The 21,662-nt window shown below is 44.4% G+C and overlaps 1 protein-coding gene across 3 annotated transcripts; it reads left to right on the top strand.

Annotated features, from left to right (window-relative positions):
• Positions 1 to 4,084: 4,084 nt before the first annotated feature.
• On the top strand, positions 4,085 to 18,796 carry TMEM233 (transmembrane protein 233). 3 transcript variants are annotated; one of them, XM_085592671.1, is made up of 3 exons: positions 4,085 to 4,444; positions 11,230 to 11,364; positions 13,868 to 16,959. In XM_085592671.1, exons 1-3 carry the CDS (start codon positions 4,256 to 4,258, stop codon positions 13,925 to 13,927), a joined length of 384 nt encoding a protein of 127 aa, XP_085448797.1. In that variant the 5' UTR covers positions 4,085 to 4,255; the 3' UTR covers positions 13,928 to 16,959. The 3 variants fall into 3 exon arrangements, with proteins under 3 accessions (XP_085448797.1, XP_085448796.1, XP_021405503.1); XM_085592670.1 differs by lacking the exon at positions 13,868 to 16,959 and adding an exon at positions 11,640 to 13,850 and having other exon boundaries at positions 4,086 to 4,444; XM_021549828.4 differs by lacking the exon at positions 13,868 to 16,959 and adding an exon at positions 16,967 to 18,796 and having other exon boundaries at positions 4,121 to 4,444.
• Positions 18,797 to 21,662: the final 2,866 nt, after the last annotated feature.

The following is a 21,662-nucleotide window of genomic DNA, read 5'->3' as shown; positions in this document are numbered from 1 at the left end:
AGTAGAGCCCCACAGCCACTGCTGAGTCAGTAACACTCACAGAAATACAACAGCAAAACCAGTCCTGATCTGTAATTTTTAAGGAAGGGGATGTGCATCCAGCAGTTTCCAATGTTTAATATACCACATATTAAACTCTGTTCACTTCAAAAGCAGGAACAAGGAAGTCTTTCCTTTGCATAGTGTTGACAATTTGATTCATATATTCATTTGGAATTACCAAATGAGAAGTAGTTTAAGCAGCCTCCCAAACCTCCCCCTTTTCATTTCTCCTCATGCTTCAGTTTAGTGCTTTCAGCATGTCTGAACAAAATGCTTCTATCTATGAGCTTCACTTTACAAACAATATCATCACCTGGAGAGCAGCTAAAAGATACCAAAACATCTAAAACCAAATGTATAATGGCTATTTTCCAAAGCCTGACAGTAAACAAAACTTTAACAAACCAAAAAGTGAAGGTATTTGTGTTTAATACCTCAGGGGGAAAAAAGGAAGGTGGGATGGAATGTTTTCTGCAGCTGAAGTTCAGAGAGAAGTTAAGAAGACAGTTCACCTCAGTTCACTATAAATAGAGGCTTCCAAGCAAAGACCTATCAGTGCAAATTTGGACACCAAAATGTACAAAATGTACCAAGGAAAGAGCTGATTTAGCAGGAGACCTACAAAGAGGGAAAGCTGGAGACACTGGTGGCTGCCTGGGAGCAGACATTTCTCTCCAGTGGCTGCAGGAGTGGCACAGATTTCCTTACAGCTTCACAGCACCAAGAACCAATATTGCAGCTCTGGTGTGCTCCTTCCCAGCCACAGTCCCTGAGTTTGGGAAGTGCTGCTAAGGGGCCTGGCAGTCCTGAGGATGTGCAGCCAGCAGAGAAGAGAGGTTCCCACATGCTTGGCAAGACCAGAATGACCAGATACAGAATTATCTTTGAAAAGAGAAGAGTGGATTTGTTTTCCCCTGCTCCCCTACAAAATATTTCTTATTAAACCAAGCCAAAATACTACTTTTTGGAATATGGAAGGCTTCATCCAACCTCTTCTGTCCCATCTCCAGGTGATCCCCCTTCTGGGTAAGAGGAAGGGTTATATTAAGCTATGTGACAGAAAAAACAGCCCTGCTGTGTATGCATAATTCAAACCCCATGGGCTTTCCTCCAAAACAGAGATGGATTTTACTATCATGAGATATTGTTATAAAGTATATAAGATCTTTAAATTACTCTGTAATAATGGATGCAGTATGAGAATTTCAGGCACTGAATTACTTCATTTCCAGTTTATTTTTTTTTTTTCTTCCCTTAGAAGGCAGGGAGGTTCTTTGTTCTCTCAAGAAAGACAAAGCATGGCTAAATGTTGGAAGATTGTGAGAGTACTTTTTTTTCAGGTAAGTAGAACTCAGCTTGGAACCTGACATGCCCTTTGGCTGCTACTGTTTCATGTCTGGACATACATGTTAGCCCCAAAGAACCTCTGGGCATTAAACTGCCATTTTTGGCATTTATGTGGACTTGTGTGCAGGCACTGGAACTGTCTGCCTTTGAGGAGAGTCCTTCCAGCCAGGAAAACAGCAAAATGTGGTGGAGAGACCATATTCCACCATACAAGGAATCCTGCTGGCAAGCCATAGCATCTGAAATCAGGAGACCTTTCCAAAAAAAAACCATTTTGCAACTGTCATGTCTCTGGCCCATCTGCTTTGCCCATCGTGATAAGCAATTTATCCATGATTTTGCCTTACTCATATCCCTGAAAAATCGCTGCCCTGTGCAGAGTGATCAGCTTCTCTTTCAAGTTTCAGCATGAAGTGCAAGGCTGTAAGCAGCAATATTGGGGACTCTGACTCATTCCCTTGGAAGGCTATTTTTATGATTGTTCATGGAACTGTATCTTAAAGCTCTCAGGTCACGTTCTTAAATCATTTTCACAGCTTTCTGCCGAGCCGTCTCAGCGCAGTGGTTTTTCCCTCTGGGGTTACAACTCCTCCGAGGCTCTCGGGGCTGGACCTGCCCTCCCTCACTGCAGCCTGCGAACCCAAAATGTTGGCTGAGGACCTCCTTCCTTTTCCTCACCTCGGTAAGTGGCTACAAGTCAGTGCCGTTTAAAATTTAATCAGTCTCGTCCTAACAGGCCATAGTTCTTGGATTTTAACCCATCTTCTACACAAACCACTAAATTCAGCCACACTAACTGCCTCCTGACAGAACCTTTATCTCAAGAACCTCTTAATGAGCTCTCATTAGCACAAATTGGCCCTGAATATCTCACCACTTCCTATCTCCTGCTTTCTCTGCAATCCATTAGCATCTGTTAGCAGCCTCGTTTGAACAATTAAACTTAAAGGTTTCTAGAAATACACAAGAAACACCAGGTTCTACTCTTAGATCTGTGTCTTTGAGACACCTGGGAAGGGATTCACACGATCCAGCTTAATAGAGCCCAAATTCTGCCTGTACTTCATAGTCCTCAGAGGAAAATTTAACTTATGTCACTGGTGACTGCCAGTCTCCGGATCACTCTCTTGGAGGTCCCCTGGAAAAGCACTAAAACTCGATGTCTGATGTTAAACAGGAAGAATCTACATCCTTTCCTCACACCCCAGGGTCACGTTTCTCTGGCTGGTCTCTGCACACAACTTTGCCTTCTCCTCAGAGTTGATTTGCCCCAGCTTTTTGCTGTCCTTGTTTATGTCCACCTTGGATGGCTCAAACTGCCCTAAGCAGCTGGATTTTCACAGTCAGGAGATAACAGGTTCTTATTTAACTGTGTTTCAACCACCAGCAGGCAAACTCAAACTCCAAGCCATTACAATGGGTCCTGAAAATGTGCTCGTGGATTAAAGGCTTGAGGGGCCCTGGAAGGTGCTGATTCCTGGCAGAGGATATGGACTCCATCCCTACTGAAATCAGCCCCAACAGTAATTGTGTGGTGTGATGTGAACTGTTTTTCCTGCACTTGTCTGGTGACTGTGTTTAAAGTCCCCTGAGAACAAACAGATCAGAGATTTTACAGCTGCACAGAGCTTGTGCTTGAACATTAATGGCTATATTGGCAAGCAGATGGGAGCTGGGTTTTCTTACTCTTTCCTAAAGATGTACCATCTTTTCTTTTGACAGTTTGATAGATCAGCAGATTCTCACTCTGTGTTACATTCAAGGCATGCAGCTGAGAGGCAATTAATGTCTATGAAAGCGAAAACACTGCACCTTTATTCCTTACAAAAGTCTTTACTGTGCCACATCTTGTAGGGTAACATCCAGAACAGGGAAACGCTGTCTCCATTCAAGTCTATTGCAAAACTCCTGGGGAATTGTCTCATTCATAAAGCTGTAAGCACACCTTACTATTTTTTTAAACTTTAATTAATTAAATGCTCTCAGGACGAGCCAGTGGGAGCAAAATTTCAACTTCAGCCTTCATCTGACCAAAAGTCCCCATTTTGCTGATACAGGTGTGAAGGGTTTTTAGGATCATATAGCAGAAACAGTCTGTTCCTTTCTCAGCGTAGGCTGCCATGTCATTCCTCACCAACTTGAAAACCATTATGGAAGTAATCTTTATTTACTTGTGGTTGTTTGGGTTTTTTATTTCTTTTTATTATGCCTAAAACCTCATATGCTAGGTTTTAGGTATAATGTTGATTTCCTTGTTCCCTTTTGTGCATCCCCCAAAGTTGGTTTCGCCTTACAGATGTCATGTTCAATAAGAATTGAATCATTTGCTAAAAAAAATTACCATAATGCTTTAAGTTCGTTAGTTTCTGCTGCTCTTCAATGTTTTTGCTAAGCTCAGCAAGAGGCTGGGGTTAGGAGACGGCGAATTCAGTCCAGATGCGAGGAAATGGCTTTGCGATCTTTACTGAAGCAGCTCGAACACTTGGAAACGCGAGTTTAAATGAGTTTAAACGCAGCACAGCTCTCCTGGGGGTTGCGCAAACTCGGCTGAAGCCCTTTGACTGCAGGCGCTGAAGAAGTTCCCGAAGGGCCGGACCAGCCGCGGGTCTGCGGCAGCGCCGGCGGCGCTCCCGGGGCCGGAGCAGCGCGGGGACCCCGCGGGCGCTGGGAGCCCCGGCGGGCGGCGTCGGGCGGGCTCCGTGCTCTTCCCATCGCTCCCCGTGACCCCGGCCCCGCGCTGAGAGCCGCGGCACCCCCGCCCCGCCCGGCCCCGTCCCGGGGCGGCTCCCTTGGCTCGGCGCCGCTCGGTCCCGCCCGCCCGGAGCGCTGGGCTTTCCGCGCCGCCCGCCCGCCGCACCGCAGCCCCATGTCCGCGCTCCCCGCCGGCGCCGACATCAAGCGGGCTCTGGAGAACAGCCCCGAGACCAACATCGAGGATGAGCTGCCCGACGGGCCCCCGCAGCCGCGGCCCAAGGGCTACCTGCTCCTCAGCATCCTCTCCTGCTTCTGTCCCGCCTATCCCGTCAACATCGTCGCCTTCGTGTTCGCCGTCATGGTGAGTAGCGCCTCCGGCTTGGGCTCCGAGGGGCCGCCGGCGGGGAAAGGGGCACCCAAAGCCTCGGAGCCGCTCGCCCCGGGAGCCTGCGGACGCTGGGTGAGGCAGCGAGCCTGGGAGCATCAGCAGGCGCGGGCAGGGGGTCCGGCGAGCTATCCCAGCAGCGATGGAAAACGTGGAGTGAAAGGCAGCTCCCAGCGAGTCACTTGGAAGTCCAACCAAGACAGTTTTCACTGTCAGGTGCCAGGTTTATTCCACTTAATGGGGTTTGTTACATCAACTAAGTCGCACGCTGAACTGGACACAGTATCTGTGTGAAGTGTCAGCCTGAAACAGAAATCAGATTTGGTTTCTGCTTTAGCTAATCAAATATGAGTGCCTTTTTTCCAGTAAACAGGTTCTTTGATCCTATTTGTTAGAATAATATAGACGATGATAATGATCGCAGATTGTTGACAATTGCCCATGGAAATTAGTATCAAACAAACTAAGAGAACAGCCTTACTCCTACAATCCGAAATTGATACACATTGTCCTTAATAACACAGCAATCCCCTTAACTTCCAAAGGATTGTTAGAACAGGATCTCCTTCTCTAAATAAAAAGTTGCAGACTCAGACCCAGAGTTTTCTAGTCCTATACGTGATCAGTGTTATCAGTAACACTGCAATGTATTTCTGTTGTTTAGGAGCTGAAAAAGGTTTAAAACATGTTGTATATTTTCATCCTTTTCTCTGACAGCCAAACTGAGAAGGTAAGAAAAAAAATGTAGTTATTTCTTTTTGCAATTAAGTATAAGAATAGCTAACTATGTCTAAAATATCCCAAAACACACTCTTGTAAAGTGTGATGAGTAAAGATTGATGAGAAATCACATTGCTGAAGTTTGAAAACTGCTATTCCAAAGCCATTGTTCAAGCCTCTTTTTTTTTAAGTATTCTTCTTATTATTTTTTTTTCTTTTTCCTACTGTGTTTATTTTCTTTGTTGTTACCTTCACTATATTATACTACTCCTTTCCTTCTTTTGTGAAGATTTGGTTCTGCTGGTACTCAGCATCCTTTCTGCCCATGGGCACTGAGGGTGCTATATAAAGTAATGAGAGCTGATGATCTGGGGCTGGGAGCGTCTGTTCACTGTGACACTGCTTTCATCAAGGTGCTGGGGCTGTACAGAAGTTAACTGTCAAGGACAGAATTTGGCCTCTAAAGATTTTTGCACCCCATATGGAGATATCTCCACCCACAGCCTGGTTGAAGTTCATGCAGGCTTCTGGAGTCAGGCATCAGTAGCTGTTAGCAGGGGATATGAAGGAACCAGGGTGGGAAGAGCACTTCCTGAAAGCTGAACAGCCTGTGCAGGTCTCAGCTGCCCACTCCCTTAGGGGGAAACAAAAACCAGACCAATAATCTCCCCTGTCGGGGAATAGCTTCTGTTTCAACTAAAACCTCTCATTTTCTATAGAAATAACATGCCCAGCTTCTTTTCCACAGCCTGACCCTCCTGCCTTTCCAGGCTGCAACCTGTAACTGCTGCATTATCCTCAGCTGCAGGTTCTGCATTCTAGCCTGTGCTGGTTTTATTTCCACTTCTGGGAAATAAAAGCACCCTCCCTCCCTTTCTCAGCTGGAGTTAACACTGTTAGTTCTGTTAACTGTTAGTTCTCAGCTAAGGGTTAACACTGAGATGTAAGAGTGGGTTCTTTTCTTTTCTTACAGAAGATACCTTTACAGTCTGCAGTGCTTACCTGAGACCTTGGGTCAGATTTAAAGACCCTCACAAGTAGATTTTCTACAAATTTCACTTCATAAAATGGGCCTAAAAGGAAAAGTCCTATTGGCTTCTAGAGGGGGCAAGGTTCAGCACCCACTGTACCTGTGTCAGGACAGAACCTGTCCTCCTTAACTGTTCTAAATTCAGACAATGTTTTCACTCTAAAAGTAGAGTCTGGTTCTAACACACCCCCAAAATAAGTGACAGATTTGTCTTCAGTCTCTTCTGTCTCTTCTGCTGCCCCATTTACAACTCCAGCACTGGTTTCCTCACTTCTTTCTCACCTTTCGAGGCTCAAACCTCACCGTTACAGATCTTACCCCCTTTAGACTAAACCTTTTGCAAGTTCTCCTTATGGCAATAATAACTTTCCTTGTTCCTTACCTGTCTGTTTCTCATGGCAGGGGTCAGAGGAGAGCTGGTACAGGGGGCATTCTTGTCATCACTGTGTTGCCATATTGGCACTACAAGAGCCCTGCTCCAACGAGCCACTGGCCACTTGCAGGGGGAGCATTGCTCAGCATTTTTGGCAAATGGATTCTGCTTTCCCCAAGACTCCTGACTGTAGGATCACTGCTCCCAATACCCTTCTGCAGCCCCAGATGCCATCAGTTCTGCTCCTTGGTGCTTCCAGCAGCTGGATCACTGAGCACTGATCACTGTGTCACATTGCTGTGTCATCAGTTGGTGACTCACCCCCAGGGACACCCCCCTCACATCTGCCCTATTCTTTCCCATCCAGGTGTAACCACAGGCAAGAGTTTGGGGGCAGGTACCAGGCTGGGAGGCTTCTGTGGCACAGGAGATTTCTCTGGTGTGGGGCTGGGGGTGGGCAGTGTGTCACTGAGCTCTTTGGCTCCTTAATGCAGTGGTGGACTCAAAGAGTTCTCAGTGAGCTGCCAGCTGTGCCTGAGACCTGGCTGGGGCAGGCTGGCTTTGTCTGGCTCATGGGATCAGACCTAGAGGGAGGCTGTGGAATAGCTCTGGGAAATGAATTGGATATTTTCAATGCCAGCACTGAGATGTGACAATTGAACATGTTTTGTTGGCCTTTCTCAGTACCCCCCCCTTCAGCTGTCCTTATTTCTAAGATCTCTATATCAGATTAGTTCTGTAATTCCATAGGGCCTTACATTTGTAACAACCTCCAAACAGTCTCTCCAAAGCTATTTCTCACTGATTTTTGCTCCAAACTCCCTCTTTCTGTTGACACATTTTTGTTTAATCATTTCCATGCTTCAAACAACATATGTGGTCAAGCTGTGACAATCTTGGCTCGTCTGCCTCTGATAGTAACAAGTTCTTTGTCTGCATTTGTTGCTGTTGGATTCAGATGCTTTGTCTTTATATGGGTTTCCCTAAGAAGAGACAACAAATTAGAGGGTGGTGGAAGCCATGGGGGCAGGAAAGGACGGACCTTTCTTTCTCAGGGAGCCACCTCTTCTAATTGGGATCCTAATGAGCCATGTGCTGTGGCCAGCTCAGTGACCAGCAGAGTGACCAGTGTTTCTGTAGTTAGAAAGTTTACTTGCAGAGTTTATTATTTATACATCCCTTGTTAGGTAGCTTGTAGGTACCTGGATATCTAACACCATATGGGACAACCTGTACTCACATCAGGAGTATTAAACAGCATATTTAATATTCAGGAATAATAAACAACAGGGCTCAGCACCTGCTGTTAAGGCATTTTTGCATGGCCCTTGTCTTTGCAAACTGCTAGGGTTTTGTTTTTCCTCTGCAGCACCCTGCAGAGCCAATTCCCCTTTCACATGTCCTGCTCAGCACCTGCCTGTTCTGAATTGCTCCCCAAGTCCCCCCTCTTCTTTGTGTTTCCCTGTGAGCTGTTCCTACAGTGAGGAGTCACCCTGAGTCAGCAGGTCTCACTCTTCCTTAGGTCTGAACTGGAGAGTGTCTCCTCTCCAGGCACAGCCAATTCAGGTTCACCCAGCCTGGCTTAGAGAGCCTAGAAAATGCTGATCTGAGAACCTCAGTCTGCTCTGCCCAGATCTGTAAGAAATGCAGAGAAAGATTTCTGAAGTAACTCGGTGTTCTTTCTGGTTTTGCCATGATCAGTGCTCTGGGAGTGTGGAACAGAAAATAAACATAAAAAGGGATTAATATTTTATAGCTAATTCAGCACATTTCTGTTCACATGAGGTCAAGTCACTTTATTGTTGAACTGAGAATGTTTTATAAATAGAAGTGTGTGAACCTGGTGAAGTCACTGAGATTACTCAAGTAAATAAACAGCTGCAGAACTGTGGCTTTAATTTACATTATGACTTCATAGCCAGCGAGGTAGCAGAAACCTGAGAAATTGTATGGTGTTAGGCTAAAAAGGGCTGAAATTTGTTTTAAAAGTTGGACAGACCAAATGCCTCATACAGATGCTGTGTTCTCAATATATTGCCCAGTCCTTGGAAATAAACAGATGTAACAGTTAAAGCTTTAACAGTTGATGTTGTCTCTGTCTAAAGTTGAAAACTGGAAGCTTGACCAGGAGCCTTTGAAGCAGGTGGAAGTAATGAATTTCAAAACGCTTTGCATCAGACCCTAACCACTCCCTTAAACCTCTTATTTCTTTATTGAATGCTTTCTAAGTTACTTCATTTAATTTAAACCTCTTGATAGAGAAACTTTGGTCTCCTTCCTGTCTCTCCCAAATCCTGTTCTTTAACATTAATGCTGTTTTCCTCCTCTTCATCGTGGATTTATATTAAAATGACATTATTTATTAAAGTTCGCACGGTGAATTATTTATGCAGTACCTGCAGAAATCACATGGACATTTTCCAGACTTCCTAAATACATTAGTAAAATGCCCCAGAACTGCAAGCTGGTGCTGTCAGGTCTTGCTTACAACTCTGTCTCGCTTTTGAGACCACAAGCCTGGGGAACTGAGTCAATGGTGTCTGCAGAACCCCTCTGCAGGTGCCATGCAAGGGGAGTCCTTTGGTAAGAAGGGAGCACAAAGTCCAGGGCCAGGGTGTCTGTGGTGCTTCTCTGTGTTTCTCCTGCAGCCACAGTGGCATTGGTGGCTGTTGGCAGAGACAGGACCAGGTCAGTCTGCTCATGGCCAAGCTGAGCTGTGTTTCTCCTCATAACCCTTTTAAAGACCTTTCCAAATGTACTTTGGGAAAGCTCTTCTGCAGCCAGAGCTGCTGAGGACAGTGGAGTGGCTTAAGTGAGAGGACTGTGCCACCCACTTTGAAGCAGGATCAGGGCTGGCACTGTCCTGTCTGACCACGTCCTAGCGTCCCTCTCTCATTTCCATCTCTGCCCTCTTTCCCCATTACGTGCTTTCCAGCCTCAATGAAATCTGGCAGCAGAGCAGAGATATTAGTGATATTCTTTGGGGACACAAACCAGAGAAATGTTTAGGCATGTGGGCTTCCAGGAAGGGAAGAAATGTATCAGTGCTCTCTTTAAGGACATGAGTTCATCAGCATCTCAGCCTTTTGTAGACTCCAGAGAATAAGTACCTGCACTTATCCTTGAGATGCAGTTCTAGGAATGCAGGCTGTGTTGCTTTGGGACTGTCTGGGCTGGGCTGATGCTCCTGCAGCGCTGACACCACGAGTGCACCCAGCCCATTAGCTCTGCGTGCTCACTAATTGACACAGCACACACATCATGCCCCTCATTGCTTGGGAGGAATGGCTCTACAGCAGTGCTTGATGTGCTCTGAACTTCATCCCTTTCCTGCCCTCCACAGTCTCAGCTCTTCACTCTGTTGTTCTGTGTTTGCTGCAAAAAGTGATTTATAGCTGTATCACTTTCATTATAGCACTGGGTGATACCTCATACAGTCGTTTTTTAGAGACAATCTGAATTCTTTAGTCCAGGGAGCAGTTAATTTGATCAGGTCTCCATATCTCTCCCCCTACTCTTCCCATTTCTCTGATATCTCCTGAAATATATACAAGATACTAAAAACCACATTGTGACTAATCTGATCCCTGAGGAAGTATACTGAGTTCAATGGCGAAATCTGATCAAGAAATCTGGACTAAGTGTTATGGTTTATGAACTCAAACACTCATGATTTTACAAAAGAATTCTTAGGAATAATGCCCTTTTTAATGCTTTGATAGCATCTCATTCTTGGGAAAAATATTCTACAAACTGTGTTTAGACTCATGTACTACAGTACCTCCATGTGGTTCACTGAATCTTTTCCTTTAAAAATAGTGTGGTTAAACCAAAAATTAATTCAGAAAATTATAGTCTGTCTCACAAAAGCCTAGAAGGTCAGAGTGGTCCTATCACGCATTGCAATCTGAGCATGAAATGAATGTAAAGCATCTGCTAAGTCGTGGTAGGATAGAGAGAAACTCGAGTCTCTTGACATAATAGGGAGCTATCTCAGGATGGATATGATAATAATTATCAGTGTCTTCCAGAAATGCAAAGGAATACAACTTCTAGCCCATGAAGATGGCACTCAGATGTTTTGTTCAGATGACCTGTATTTCTTTGGTTTGTATTTTTCTCACCACTAGCAAACTACCTATTAATTCTTCAAACTTTGTTTGGAAAAGTAAAATACTGGAAAAATAGGAAATGAGTAAGCTTTTTTAAGTTTTGCTGAGACTTTATCTAAAAATGCAGACTATTTATGCTTTTTTTTTTTTTTTATGCTTATAGTCTTGTAAAGAATAAGAATTTATCTCACTGCTGGTGAAGTGGCCAACTAATAATTCCCATATTCTACAAAACTATTTCCAAAGATAAAAACCACTGTTTTAATGCAAGTGGGTGGATGTTGGTTTGCCAGCTTTTATGCTGGTGTGTATCATATGAACAAAGCCCCACCACTGAAAAAAAAAAAAAAAAAGAGCTGTAGCTTCAATGAAAGGGACTGAAAATGAACGGAACAGAAAATTGGACTCCCTGCTTACCTTGGCAGCGGGCGTTGATTTGTTCTGTGGGCTCAGAGCTGTCACGCTGCTTTGCCCACAGGTTTGTGTTGGAAAGGAAGAGCTGTGATTCCCTGTTTGCCCTCTGCAGGCTCTGAACAGCTACAACCAAGGGGACATAGAAGGCTCCAAGCGGCTGGGTCGCAACGCGCTCTGGGTGGCCGTGGCCTCCATCATCATCGGCCTCGTCATCATCGGCATCTACTGCGTGGTTCACTTCACAACGGTGAGCAGGGCTCTCACAGCCCTCTGTGCACACTCTGAGGGCTGCCACAGCCACCTCTCTTTATCTATTTAGGGATGCACGTGTGCTTTCCAAAGGAGTTTTATCATAATTTGCGCTTTAGAAAATTCTGTTGTCTGTGGTTAAACACAAGCGACTCTGTCTTAGCAGCAGGTGGTTTACTAGAAACTCCAATTTTGGCCAGTTGCTTTTTGATTTTTCTCCTCCTCAGCTGCACCATCTTTCAAATAAAGTGACCTGAGATCTTTAAATTTCAGGTTACAGAGTCCCCAGGTGCAAATTTTCAGTCTCTCGGCCTGGCCAACTGATCTTTTAACTCTGCAAAGAGGAGACAACAAGAGTCAGTTACTCTTCTGCTGTTTGACAGTAAAACAGATGACCAGAACTGTATCAAAAGTGACCACAAATGTAATTTTGACCTGTGTCTCTGTGGGGTAAGACCCTTCACTCTCCATGCTGTGTTATTGCCCTGCCCTCCTACACCTGCAATAATAGAAATAAAGCTCAACAAATTAATCTCTGGGGTTACCCAGATGGATTACTGGAAAAGAGGACAAAAGCAATTGAGGATATTGATAATCTTTGTTAAGGCTGTGCAACAATATGCTCTTTTCTCCACAATACTGTGCACTTCCCATTAAAATAACCAATTTAAATGAATTTATTATTGGCTGGTTTGGTTGGAGGGCATTTCTGTGCACTGTACAAACTTATGCATAAGCTATATACAGAGAACACCCCATTTACCACTGGAATGAAGACATCTCTGGAGAGTGGAATGCAGTAACTGGTTAAACATGTACAGCATTTTCATACAAAATTTGAAGCACAACATATTGAGCTGCAGGGCAGTTACTGGACAGGGGGTCCAGCTCTGTGGGATATTATTAGATGGTGCTGCAGACTCTAAGTGTCCTGTGCATTCATTAATTTTCTGTGCATTTTGCAAGCATGAGTCTTGGTTCAGCTTGTGTTCAGCTCATTCAGCACTGGCAGATTTAAACCCAAGTCCTTTCAGGCTGGGGGTGCCAAGTTTTGTAACTGACAGCAGCAGTAAATTCTTCTGTTCGCCTCCACCACCTTACTCATCATTTCTCAGGCAAGGAGAGCAGCCCAGTTATCTTCTCAAAGTAGGGGAGGGAAGGGCAGTGTGAGGAGTAGCAGACAGCCCTGGCCTGAAGCATTCACAGTGACCAGGCAGCAGTAAACCAGTGTAATACAACTTTGTTTTTCTTTTGAGGCTTTTTAAATTGGTTTTGGTTCTGGGTTAAAGCAGCCAGGTGCCTGGGAACCCTCAGAACACTTCTGGGGTATTAATTTCTGTACATAGTTTCCACAGAGCTTTATTGGCCAAACAGTACCATGACTTTTGTGAGGAGTCCAGGTTGACTGGATTCACTCTGCTCTCTGCACTTCCAGCCTCTTTACTGCTCCCCTTCTCCCTCTCACTTGTCACCCTCCAAAAAGCCTTTGCTTCTAGGAAAGGATTTGATGGCAACAACAATCTTTTGATGTGAAAATGAGTGAACAGAAGCACCCAGCTGGTCTTTCCACTCTCCATGCTTACCTGGATCCCCTCTGTTACCTTACTCTTAGACATTTTTACTTTATACTAAATAGTTGTAGTCTGACAATCCACTGCTGTGAGTGGCTTTGCACACTCCATTCAGTGACCTCACACCCATCTGTGCCTTTCTCATGATTATTTACTGAGAGCCACTTTGCCTCTGCTGAAGTAAAGTGATTGTAAATTAATTCTATGCTAACTTTAATATATTTTTCAATATTAGTAAGGTAGCACAAAATAGCCTTGATACAATAATATGGCAGATTTATCTGATCACCATTAAGCACAGATTTAATGTTTGCCTGACCTACACATGCATTTTTCCTGAAAGTTAGACTTCAGCAGTATGTATGAAAAGCTTGACCCTTCCAAGATTCATTCCTCTACTTTATCCACTTGAAATTAATCAGACACCACAGTAGCCAGTTCTTCCTGCTGACATTCCTTGTGGCTTCTTTTGGTCTTCAAGGGACAATAAGTCTCACTGTAAATTACTTCTGGGAGATACTGCTGCCAGTATCAAAGATGCAAAGTGTACTGAGAACTCAAGTTCTCTTCCACAGCGTGAAGCCTCTGAGAAGCACCAAAAGTGAGACATCCAAGTCAGGCTGGCAGGGGGGAATCTTTATCAATTGTTACACAACTTTTCTTACAGGTACAGGAACTTGAGTCAGGCTCAGCTGGCTCTGAAGCCTCCTTCAAAACAACTCCAAATGCCTCAGCCAGGAGAAAAATATCTAGTCAGGTGTGTTGAGGGTAGAAATGATAGAAGTTGCAGAGAGGAAGAGCAGGAAATTCTTGCTTTGAGCAAACAATGATTTTATACAGCCAATAATACTCCAAAATGTACCTCCAATAATAGTGCCAGACTTGGGAAGAGGAAGATCCTTTCACATTTCAGAAAACTTCTACTTCCAGGTGTCCTCATGTGCCTTCCTTGGATTGTTCAATCACAGAGCAACAGTAGCACAGGAATAACAGCAGCCAACACCTACGTCTGCAGGGAAGAAAGAGCCTTGACTTCTCATTTTGAAGATTTACTCGGAGCTAAGTCAGCTTGGGGCTTCTCCTGCTGCCTTGCAGAGCCTCATTTGTTTCAAACACTGGCATGTTATCTTTAGCAAACATATATTAAGATATGTAGTGATACATATTTATATCCTGGAACAGGGCCCACCCAACACTTGGGAACCATCTCTGTTCTGCAGTCATGCCCCTAAATGTAGGCAAGGGGAAGCCATCACTTGCATCACTGGAGCTGACAGCCCAGCAATAAAACTTGTGTGTCCTGATCAGTGTAAAGTGGCGTGTCCCTCACCGTGCTGAGGACTCTGAGTGCAGAGCTGTGCTCTGTGTGAAGTCAGGGCTGGGCCTCATTCCACACTGGGCCAAATTTATTCTTGCTCTTCCCCATTTGCTTTTACCTTCCCCTGTCAGCTTCCCCTGTGCCCCTGCCTTGCCAGTCCTGAGTGCTGAGTTACATTTCCAGGGTTTGCTCAGATGTAACTTTAGCTGGTATTTGTGTCACCACAGTCTGGCCCTGCATGTGTGCCTCAGGCATGTTGTCCATCAAGAGCTGCAGTGAGAAATGGGATGTATTTGCCTTCCCTGAGGGACACCACCGTGACCTGAGGCAGGGCAGGGCTGTGTGCCACAGCCTGTGTGTGCCATACCCTGTTTGCTCCCACCCAGTGCCGCTGTTCTCATCATGCTCCTCTCAGAAACCTTTCCCCAGACTTGCACATGCTTGGAGTCAGCCTTCCCACCTCTAAGCATTTTGTTCAGCAAAAGGTGGTGATTTTGTGATACAGTGATACAGTGAGGGCTCTCAAGTCATTTACAATCTGTGTTTTCAGAGCAGCCTCAATGTTTTTGAAGCAGATTCCAAATTCTGTTTTGTTTTGGGTTTTGCTGACACAAGACACCCTCAGATTACATTTGCATTCTGCTGGCAGGGTTTAGGGAAACAAAAGCCTGGGCTGGATCCTCCTTACTTAAGTGAAAGAGATCCTAGGTATCCCAAACCCTGTTCTTACCTGGATCTAAACATGTCATATTCTTCTTCATCCTGCCATGAAGCTCAGAACAATATTCAGCTCCTCACAGCACATACCTGTAGACCACCTCTAGTGCCTAAGTGACACTTTGCAGTGCTGTTCAGGGCTGAAGTAGAGCTCATATGAGTTTTGCCACCCAGTTGAGCCACAAGGCATTTCATATACAGCCCACATCTTCTGTGCTCTTCTCTCATGGACTTCTGCAGTCTGGACAAGTAGGAGTGAGCCAAGCAGAAATATGGAGGATGAGTGAGAGATGTTAGAGAGAAGTAAAAACTTCAGTAGACTGAGACAGCAACAGTTTTGCTCTAAGGAAGCCAAAATGTTGTGATTTTGGAATTTTATGCAAACCATTATGATATTTTAATGCATTCCTAGAGGAGCCTGAACTTCTGACCCCTTCTTTAATCTCACTTGATTTAGAACTCTGCCCCAGGGAAGCCACAGAAATGCCACCTGTCAGCATGGCTTCCAAGGAACACAGAGCCAGCCAGGCTGTGAGGAAAGCACCAGCTTGCACTGCTCAGAATCAGAAGGGTTTTAAATCAAGCACATGTGCAGTAATGCAGCATTGGTAATTCGAGGTAGAAGGAAAGGAGTGTGTTTAGACTGTGCATCAGGGACAGTTTCCTCACTGACTTAAAAATAATTCTTCAGGAGGAAAAGGAGTGCAAGATTATTTTTAATATCTCTGCCGTCCTGTTTCTGCAGCTCTCAGAAGCCTTTGCAGGCATTCCACTCAGTGATGGCCTGTCTTTCAGAAACACAGTAAGCTAAAGACCAGCACAAGGACAGGGATTACTCAGCCAGCCTCCAGATCTTTACATTGGCCATCCTGTCCTCTGCACCTTGTTTATAAAAATAAACGAGTCAGGGTGTTGTGCTGCAGGGATTGGCTTGCCAGTAAGGGACAGAGCTCCAAGCCTGAAGTCAGGGCATTCCTGTTCTTTAATTCTTGGTGTCCACCCAGCCAGGGAGCTCATACTGCTGCTTTTCTATTGTAAGGGCACATACTGATTATTTCCTTGATCCTTACCTTGTTTCACTGGATTTGTGAAAACATAGGAGCCTAAAGTCCTCAACCTGTCTCTCAAAGTTCCCTCAGTTGGGAGGCTGAGCAGTGGCACAGTGTGCAGGTGCACAGACGATGTGGTCACTTCAGCCTGACTTCCTTAGCAAACCACATGAAAAAATCCTGGTCCAGAAACAGCTGTTTCATCTGTGCACAGAGGAGATGTTCCCACAATGGATTCGACCCAGTGGAGCCATGAGTAGCATCCAAGAGACAGCCAGCAAAGGCATTCATGGTGTCTGCAGGATATATTTACTGTGCAGTGCCTCGGGTCCCAAATCCCTCCTTGAGGAGCTGCTAGAATGCAGCTGCCTGATGGAGGAGATCCCTCAGACTCCAGCAGAACCCAGAATCCAGGGATAGGTCAGGGCATCCATGGGTATTGTCTGAGAGCTTTCCTCTACACAAGAATTTGAGGGAACACCTCAAATCCTTCCTCTCCTAATGCAGATGCACAGCACAGGTTTCCTAGTCCTTTTAAAGCATGTTGAGTGTTACAGTTGGATTTACCAAGTTCTCCACTGCTGGAGTGTTGTTCTTGTCTGACTGCTTTATGTACCACTCCAAGGAAGCAGAGATGCTGTTGACCTCATGAATCTTTGTCAAATAAGAGCCCATTTCCTGGCAATGAAAGGCCCTGATTTGCATTGATTCAGGTAACCCAGTTTAAAAATTCAGTTCAGATTGACAGATGACCAGTGCCATTAGAAACTCAGCTCTTTGACTCAAAACTATTGAGCTGCTAGTCTAGAGGGATGTTTGTTAAGAGAACAAGTGCTACTAATGTGGCATAATGTATCCATTAGATCTGTAGAATTAATAATTTAAACTCACAGGGCAAACTCTCTGTCTTCTCCTTTAAACACACATATTTCTGTGTCCTTGCAGCATGCTATCTGAAGACCAGGACTGCACTTGGATGATATCAACATGTAAACCTCTGGAGGGGGAAAAAGAAGAGATGGAAACCATTCCAGACTGTTAGCTCTGACCCTACAAGTCTGCAGAGGCATGTTGCTGGTGAATGAACTGATAGCCCAGTTAGTTAATCAGCATGGTGTGACCAGGTTTTCAAAATTATTTATTTATAAGACACCTCAGTATAAAGCAGCATTTTCTCTTTTACCCTAATATATAATGAGATTTTGCCCTAAAAAAAAAAAAATTCCCTTTTCTTTCTCTTTTCCATGGAATGTATGCTGGATCCGTGATGTTCCCTGGCTGACCCCAGCCAGACAAAGCCAACGTATCCAGACTGTTTATGGTGCACAGTGTGCACAGCCCACTGCAGCTAGTAGGAGAACTCCTGTTACTTCTGGCAGATTTTGGATCAGGCCATTAAGGATTTTTTCATTACTTTAAAATAGTCTCACCATGACACAACTGTACCCATGGGTTTGTGATTTTATCCTGCTCTGTGATTTTATAATGCCGTGGGCACACTCTGACTCAGCAGCTGCTTTCTTTTGTCATCCTCAGCTTTCAGAACTTTACCTTGGATTTTTAAACACCTGGGACCGATTTCAATAACTTGATTATTAAGAGAGACTCTTCTTCCATAGCATCCATGTTTTTCTTAATAATTTATTTTTGTTTTGTTGTCTTTCATTGTTACACTCCCTTGACTTAGCTCTTGTCCCACATTAAATTTGCACTGATCATATTTTCCTCTTTAAACCTCACATATGTAAAAAGTTCCTATTTTTTTATCTGACAAAAGATCTTCTTTTTAAACAGATGTCCTTCATCCCTTTGTTGTTGTGCTTCTAGCAAGGCACATCGTTTCATTGTGTTCTGCTTTGTTCATGTGGGTTTTGTTTAGCTCATCCTCTCACCTCTATGACTGGTCTGTGTATCACTGCAGATAGAGATGGACAGATTTCTGCACCTCTGCCTAGTTACAGACACACTTCCTGATCCTTAGACACTACTCAGTGCTCAGCCTCAGGTTCCAGAATTGATGGCCTCTAAATTACTGCAGTTTCTTGATAACTTGTGAAAATTTATGGGACAGCTGTTTCTATTAGCTGGAAACTGTTTCACAGAATACAATTGTTTTGTCATACAAATATTTCATGTTAAAAGGAGTGAGCTCTGGTGAGCATTAAGATGTGGCTGCACCCTCAGCAGTTGCTGCTCTGCTTTACTACCACACCTTCAAGCGAGCTGTGCCAACTTCCACTCCCTCTCCTTGCACCAACATCAGCCTGGAGCGACTGCCCAGAAATCCAGGGAGTTCTGCAGGTGCAGGTGAGAGAAGAATCATCTGTCAGGAGTTCAACAACCAATTAAAAAAAAAAATCCTCCCAGAAACCTTTACCTGTTAAAGCATATGCCTGGAAGTAGCATGTATTTTTTGTGCCTTGATATTATATTTTCAATGTGCTTTTTTGCTTTCCTTCCTGCCAAATTCTGTTTTTCATTGAAGTCAGTAAAGCATTACCTCTCCTTATTTATTGCAGTATTAAACTTCACAAACACTGGTGAAGTCAGCTGATTTATTAAACATTTACACTGATCAGATTTGTCCACATGGGAATCTTGCTACTGATTTTGATGATCCCAGGAATTGGCTGTTCTGTGAACTCCTCTTTGGTTTTTGAATACTATTTTAATGGTCTGATATGTCTTGTGGGACTTTTAGTAGCTTGCCTTATTATCAGATATGATAGAAATGTCATTGACAAATGGAATAAAATTACTTTTAATTCATGTCTATTCTGGTATGTGGGAAGTGTCTTTCCTAAGTTTTGTTGCCTCTTCATCTGGAAAGAGTAATATCCCTTTTTCTAACCCCTTGGACAGTTTCAGAATGAAGTGAATCACAGTAAAAGGAGGTTTCCAAAGTTATGTGGGCACCAGAGGATAGGGATAGGCAACTTGAAGTATTTTTTTAACTGCCTGACAAGGGTTGAAATAAACAGGAGCTAGATACCCAACTTGTTCAGAAGCTTTTGAAAACCATACTGGAAATCTAACTTGCATCTTGTTGCTCATAAATATCTTTGAAGTCTCACTCTTAATATAATTGAGAACTGAGCCGTTGTACCTTCAGTGCTTCTGAAGATAAATGTTGGTACCTTACAGTGCTATTGATTGGTATAAAAATAAAGGCTTTATATTAAACCACTTAATGTGACAGAGTGGAGAGAATGCAGCAATTCCTCTAATGTCCTTAGTGCTTCTGTGTCGTAGGTAATCTTATTTTTGCTTTACTAATGTATTGGTATTGGTTCTCTTAATTTATTTATGTTTACATAAATTTTCAACTATGTTTGGGAAGTGCAGCTTGTGCTGGAAAGAGGTATGGTTCTTGTACAACCACATTGTTCTGTTGTAGGTGTGACAGAGACATCCCAAAGCAAACACAGGGAGCCTAAATGACATTTTAGTGCCCAAATCAGCAAGGCCCTAGTGCCAGCGGTGGGTATGGAAGGCAGAATGCAGGTGTCTGACTGAGGAATTTGTGCCTGCTCCAAATTTAGAGGGGCATGTATAGAAATTTCATTCTCTCTGACAGCTCTGGAAATTACCTGTTCTTCACTGTCATGCATCTAGGTTTGGATTTGGTCCGTTATTCTGCATTGGATCTACCTTTTTTGGTAGGGAAAAAGCCCTGTTATATGATATATGTGCTGAATGATGTTATTTGATGAAACAGAGGAAAGTAGGAGGGAGTAAGATGCATTTCAACTCAACATCTGTGTCCTGGGTGCATGAAGAGAGTCTTCCTTCTGCAAAGCTGCTTCAGGCTTCCATTTTTTTGGACGCAGTGTCCTCGCACACTGAAGGCACCAACCAATGCCTCAAGTCCAGCTCCTTTTTCTTTCCTGCACATATTACAGGCAGAGACAGATGGAAACTTGAAATTGCTGGCCTCAGCTCCTGGATCATGTTGGCACCTTTGGCTTCTTACAAGGCAGCTGCATTCTGCAAAACAGCCCAGTGCACGTATCTTGATATGTAATCCTAGAAGAGGCTTCTAAATATAAATGGGGGTTCTTTGCTGCTGTATGAAGGGGGTCAGCCAGACACTCAAAATGTGGTGTAAGTTTCTTCAGATTGCACAAAACCCAAATAACCTCCAGGATAATATGAAATTAAATTCTTGGAGTGCCTCCCTGCAGGCACAGCCAGGGGTTTACAGCTTTCACCTGAAGATCAGCACTGGCTCTTCAATTTCTGTGGTTGCAACCATGAGTGGTGAGGCTCCAGAAGTTGCAGCTTTTGGACCTCTATCTTTGGATATGTGCTCACAGTGTGTTCTGCCTCTCAGCCTGGAAATAGGCTGTATCTGGTTGCTGCCACAGTGTCCCTCACTCTCAGCATCTGTTCAGGTGCCTTTGCTGAAACAGTGTGCAAACATCTCTCTCTAGGCTCATTTCCTCCCCTGGGCCCTAACTTGGTCTGCCAGTTATTTGTTACTGATTGCCTCAGAAGGGGGAAGATGGAGTCATCTCCCTCATCAGTCTTTACTTTGTGTGTCTGTGTGTGTACACACAAAAGAAGAGTTGAAGGGTTGATTTCCCAAAGGCAAGTAAGATCTAAATACAAGGAAAGTCACTGGATTGATGGGAGCCAAGCTGGTTGGAAACAACCTGACAGCTGTTCAGGAGCCTTTGTGGAAGGTGGTGTTTCCTGGAAGGAAAAGTCCTTATCACCAAACCTTGAACAGATGTGGAACCTACCCTGGCTTTGTAGGAGATAGCTCCAGGCAAGGTTGGAGCCCTCAGGGCTCTGCAGGGCTGCTGCCTGACCCTCAGCTCCCTGAGATTGAGCCCTGGGTCTCCACAGGCAGCACCTTCAGGTTCCAAAATTACCTAAATTTGGTTGGTTTCCTCTTACAATCATCTCATCTCCAAACCTCATTTTGGATTAGCAGGTCTCGGGAGGTGCGCAGTGTTGGATCAGAGAAGGGATGCAGTGGTGTGTGAGGGATTTCTTCTGTGCACTCCCAGCTTTCCATCTGCCAAGCACAATGGCATGTTCTGCGTGCACAGCAGGACACGTGTCCCTGAGATGGGACTGAGCCTCTGAGGAGGCTGCCCCAGCTCCTCTGCTGCACTCCATGCCAGCCTGGCAAAGTGGGCTAAATCCACAAGTGACCCAAAAAGAGGAGGGGTCCTGGAAACATCACTCAGCCACTGTAAAGATAGAGTAAGAAATTCAGGACCCCAAGGCATAGTAAGAAATTTACCCAGAGGGTTTCTGACAGTAAATTTACCCTGTCTTAAACTTTGGGGTGAGTTCTATTCTGCTCCCACACAGCTCACTCTCCACAGCACACAAGCTGCAAGAAGCACTTGCTCATATGTCCTTTACAATGTGATTTATGACATGTGTGAATCTGATCTCCCAGCTCACGTCTGAAGATGGCTCCTCTGAGTTTGTCATCTCTCGCTGTAAGGCTGAGTCAGCTTCCACACCACTTGCTTCTCTTTGGCCAAATAAGCTTGCATGGTGTCAAAGGAAAAGAACTTTGCCAGATATCAATGGATTCTTCAGGACTTTGAACTGCATAGCCTGAGGCTGAAGGCCACCTCATTTCTTTTCTGACACCTACTCTGAGGTAAGAGAAGGGGAA

Source organism: Lonchura striata, chromosome 15, assembly GCF_050655825.1.
Source record: "Lonchura striata isolate lonStrDom1 chromosome 15, ASM5065582v1, whole genome shotgun sequence".
In the NCBI taxonomy this organism is placed as follows: domain Eukaryota; kingdom Metazoa; phylum Chordata; class Aves; order Passeriformes; family Estrildidae; genus Lonchura; species Lonchura striata.
The sequence above is the reverse complement of the archived record's forward strand: the minus strand, read 5'-3'. Positions and strand labels throughout refer to the sequence as shown.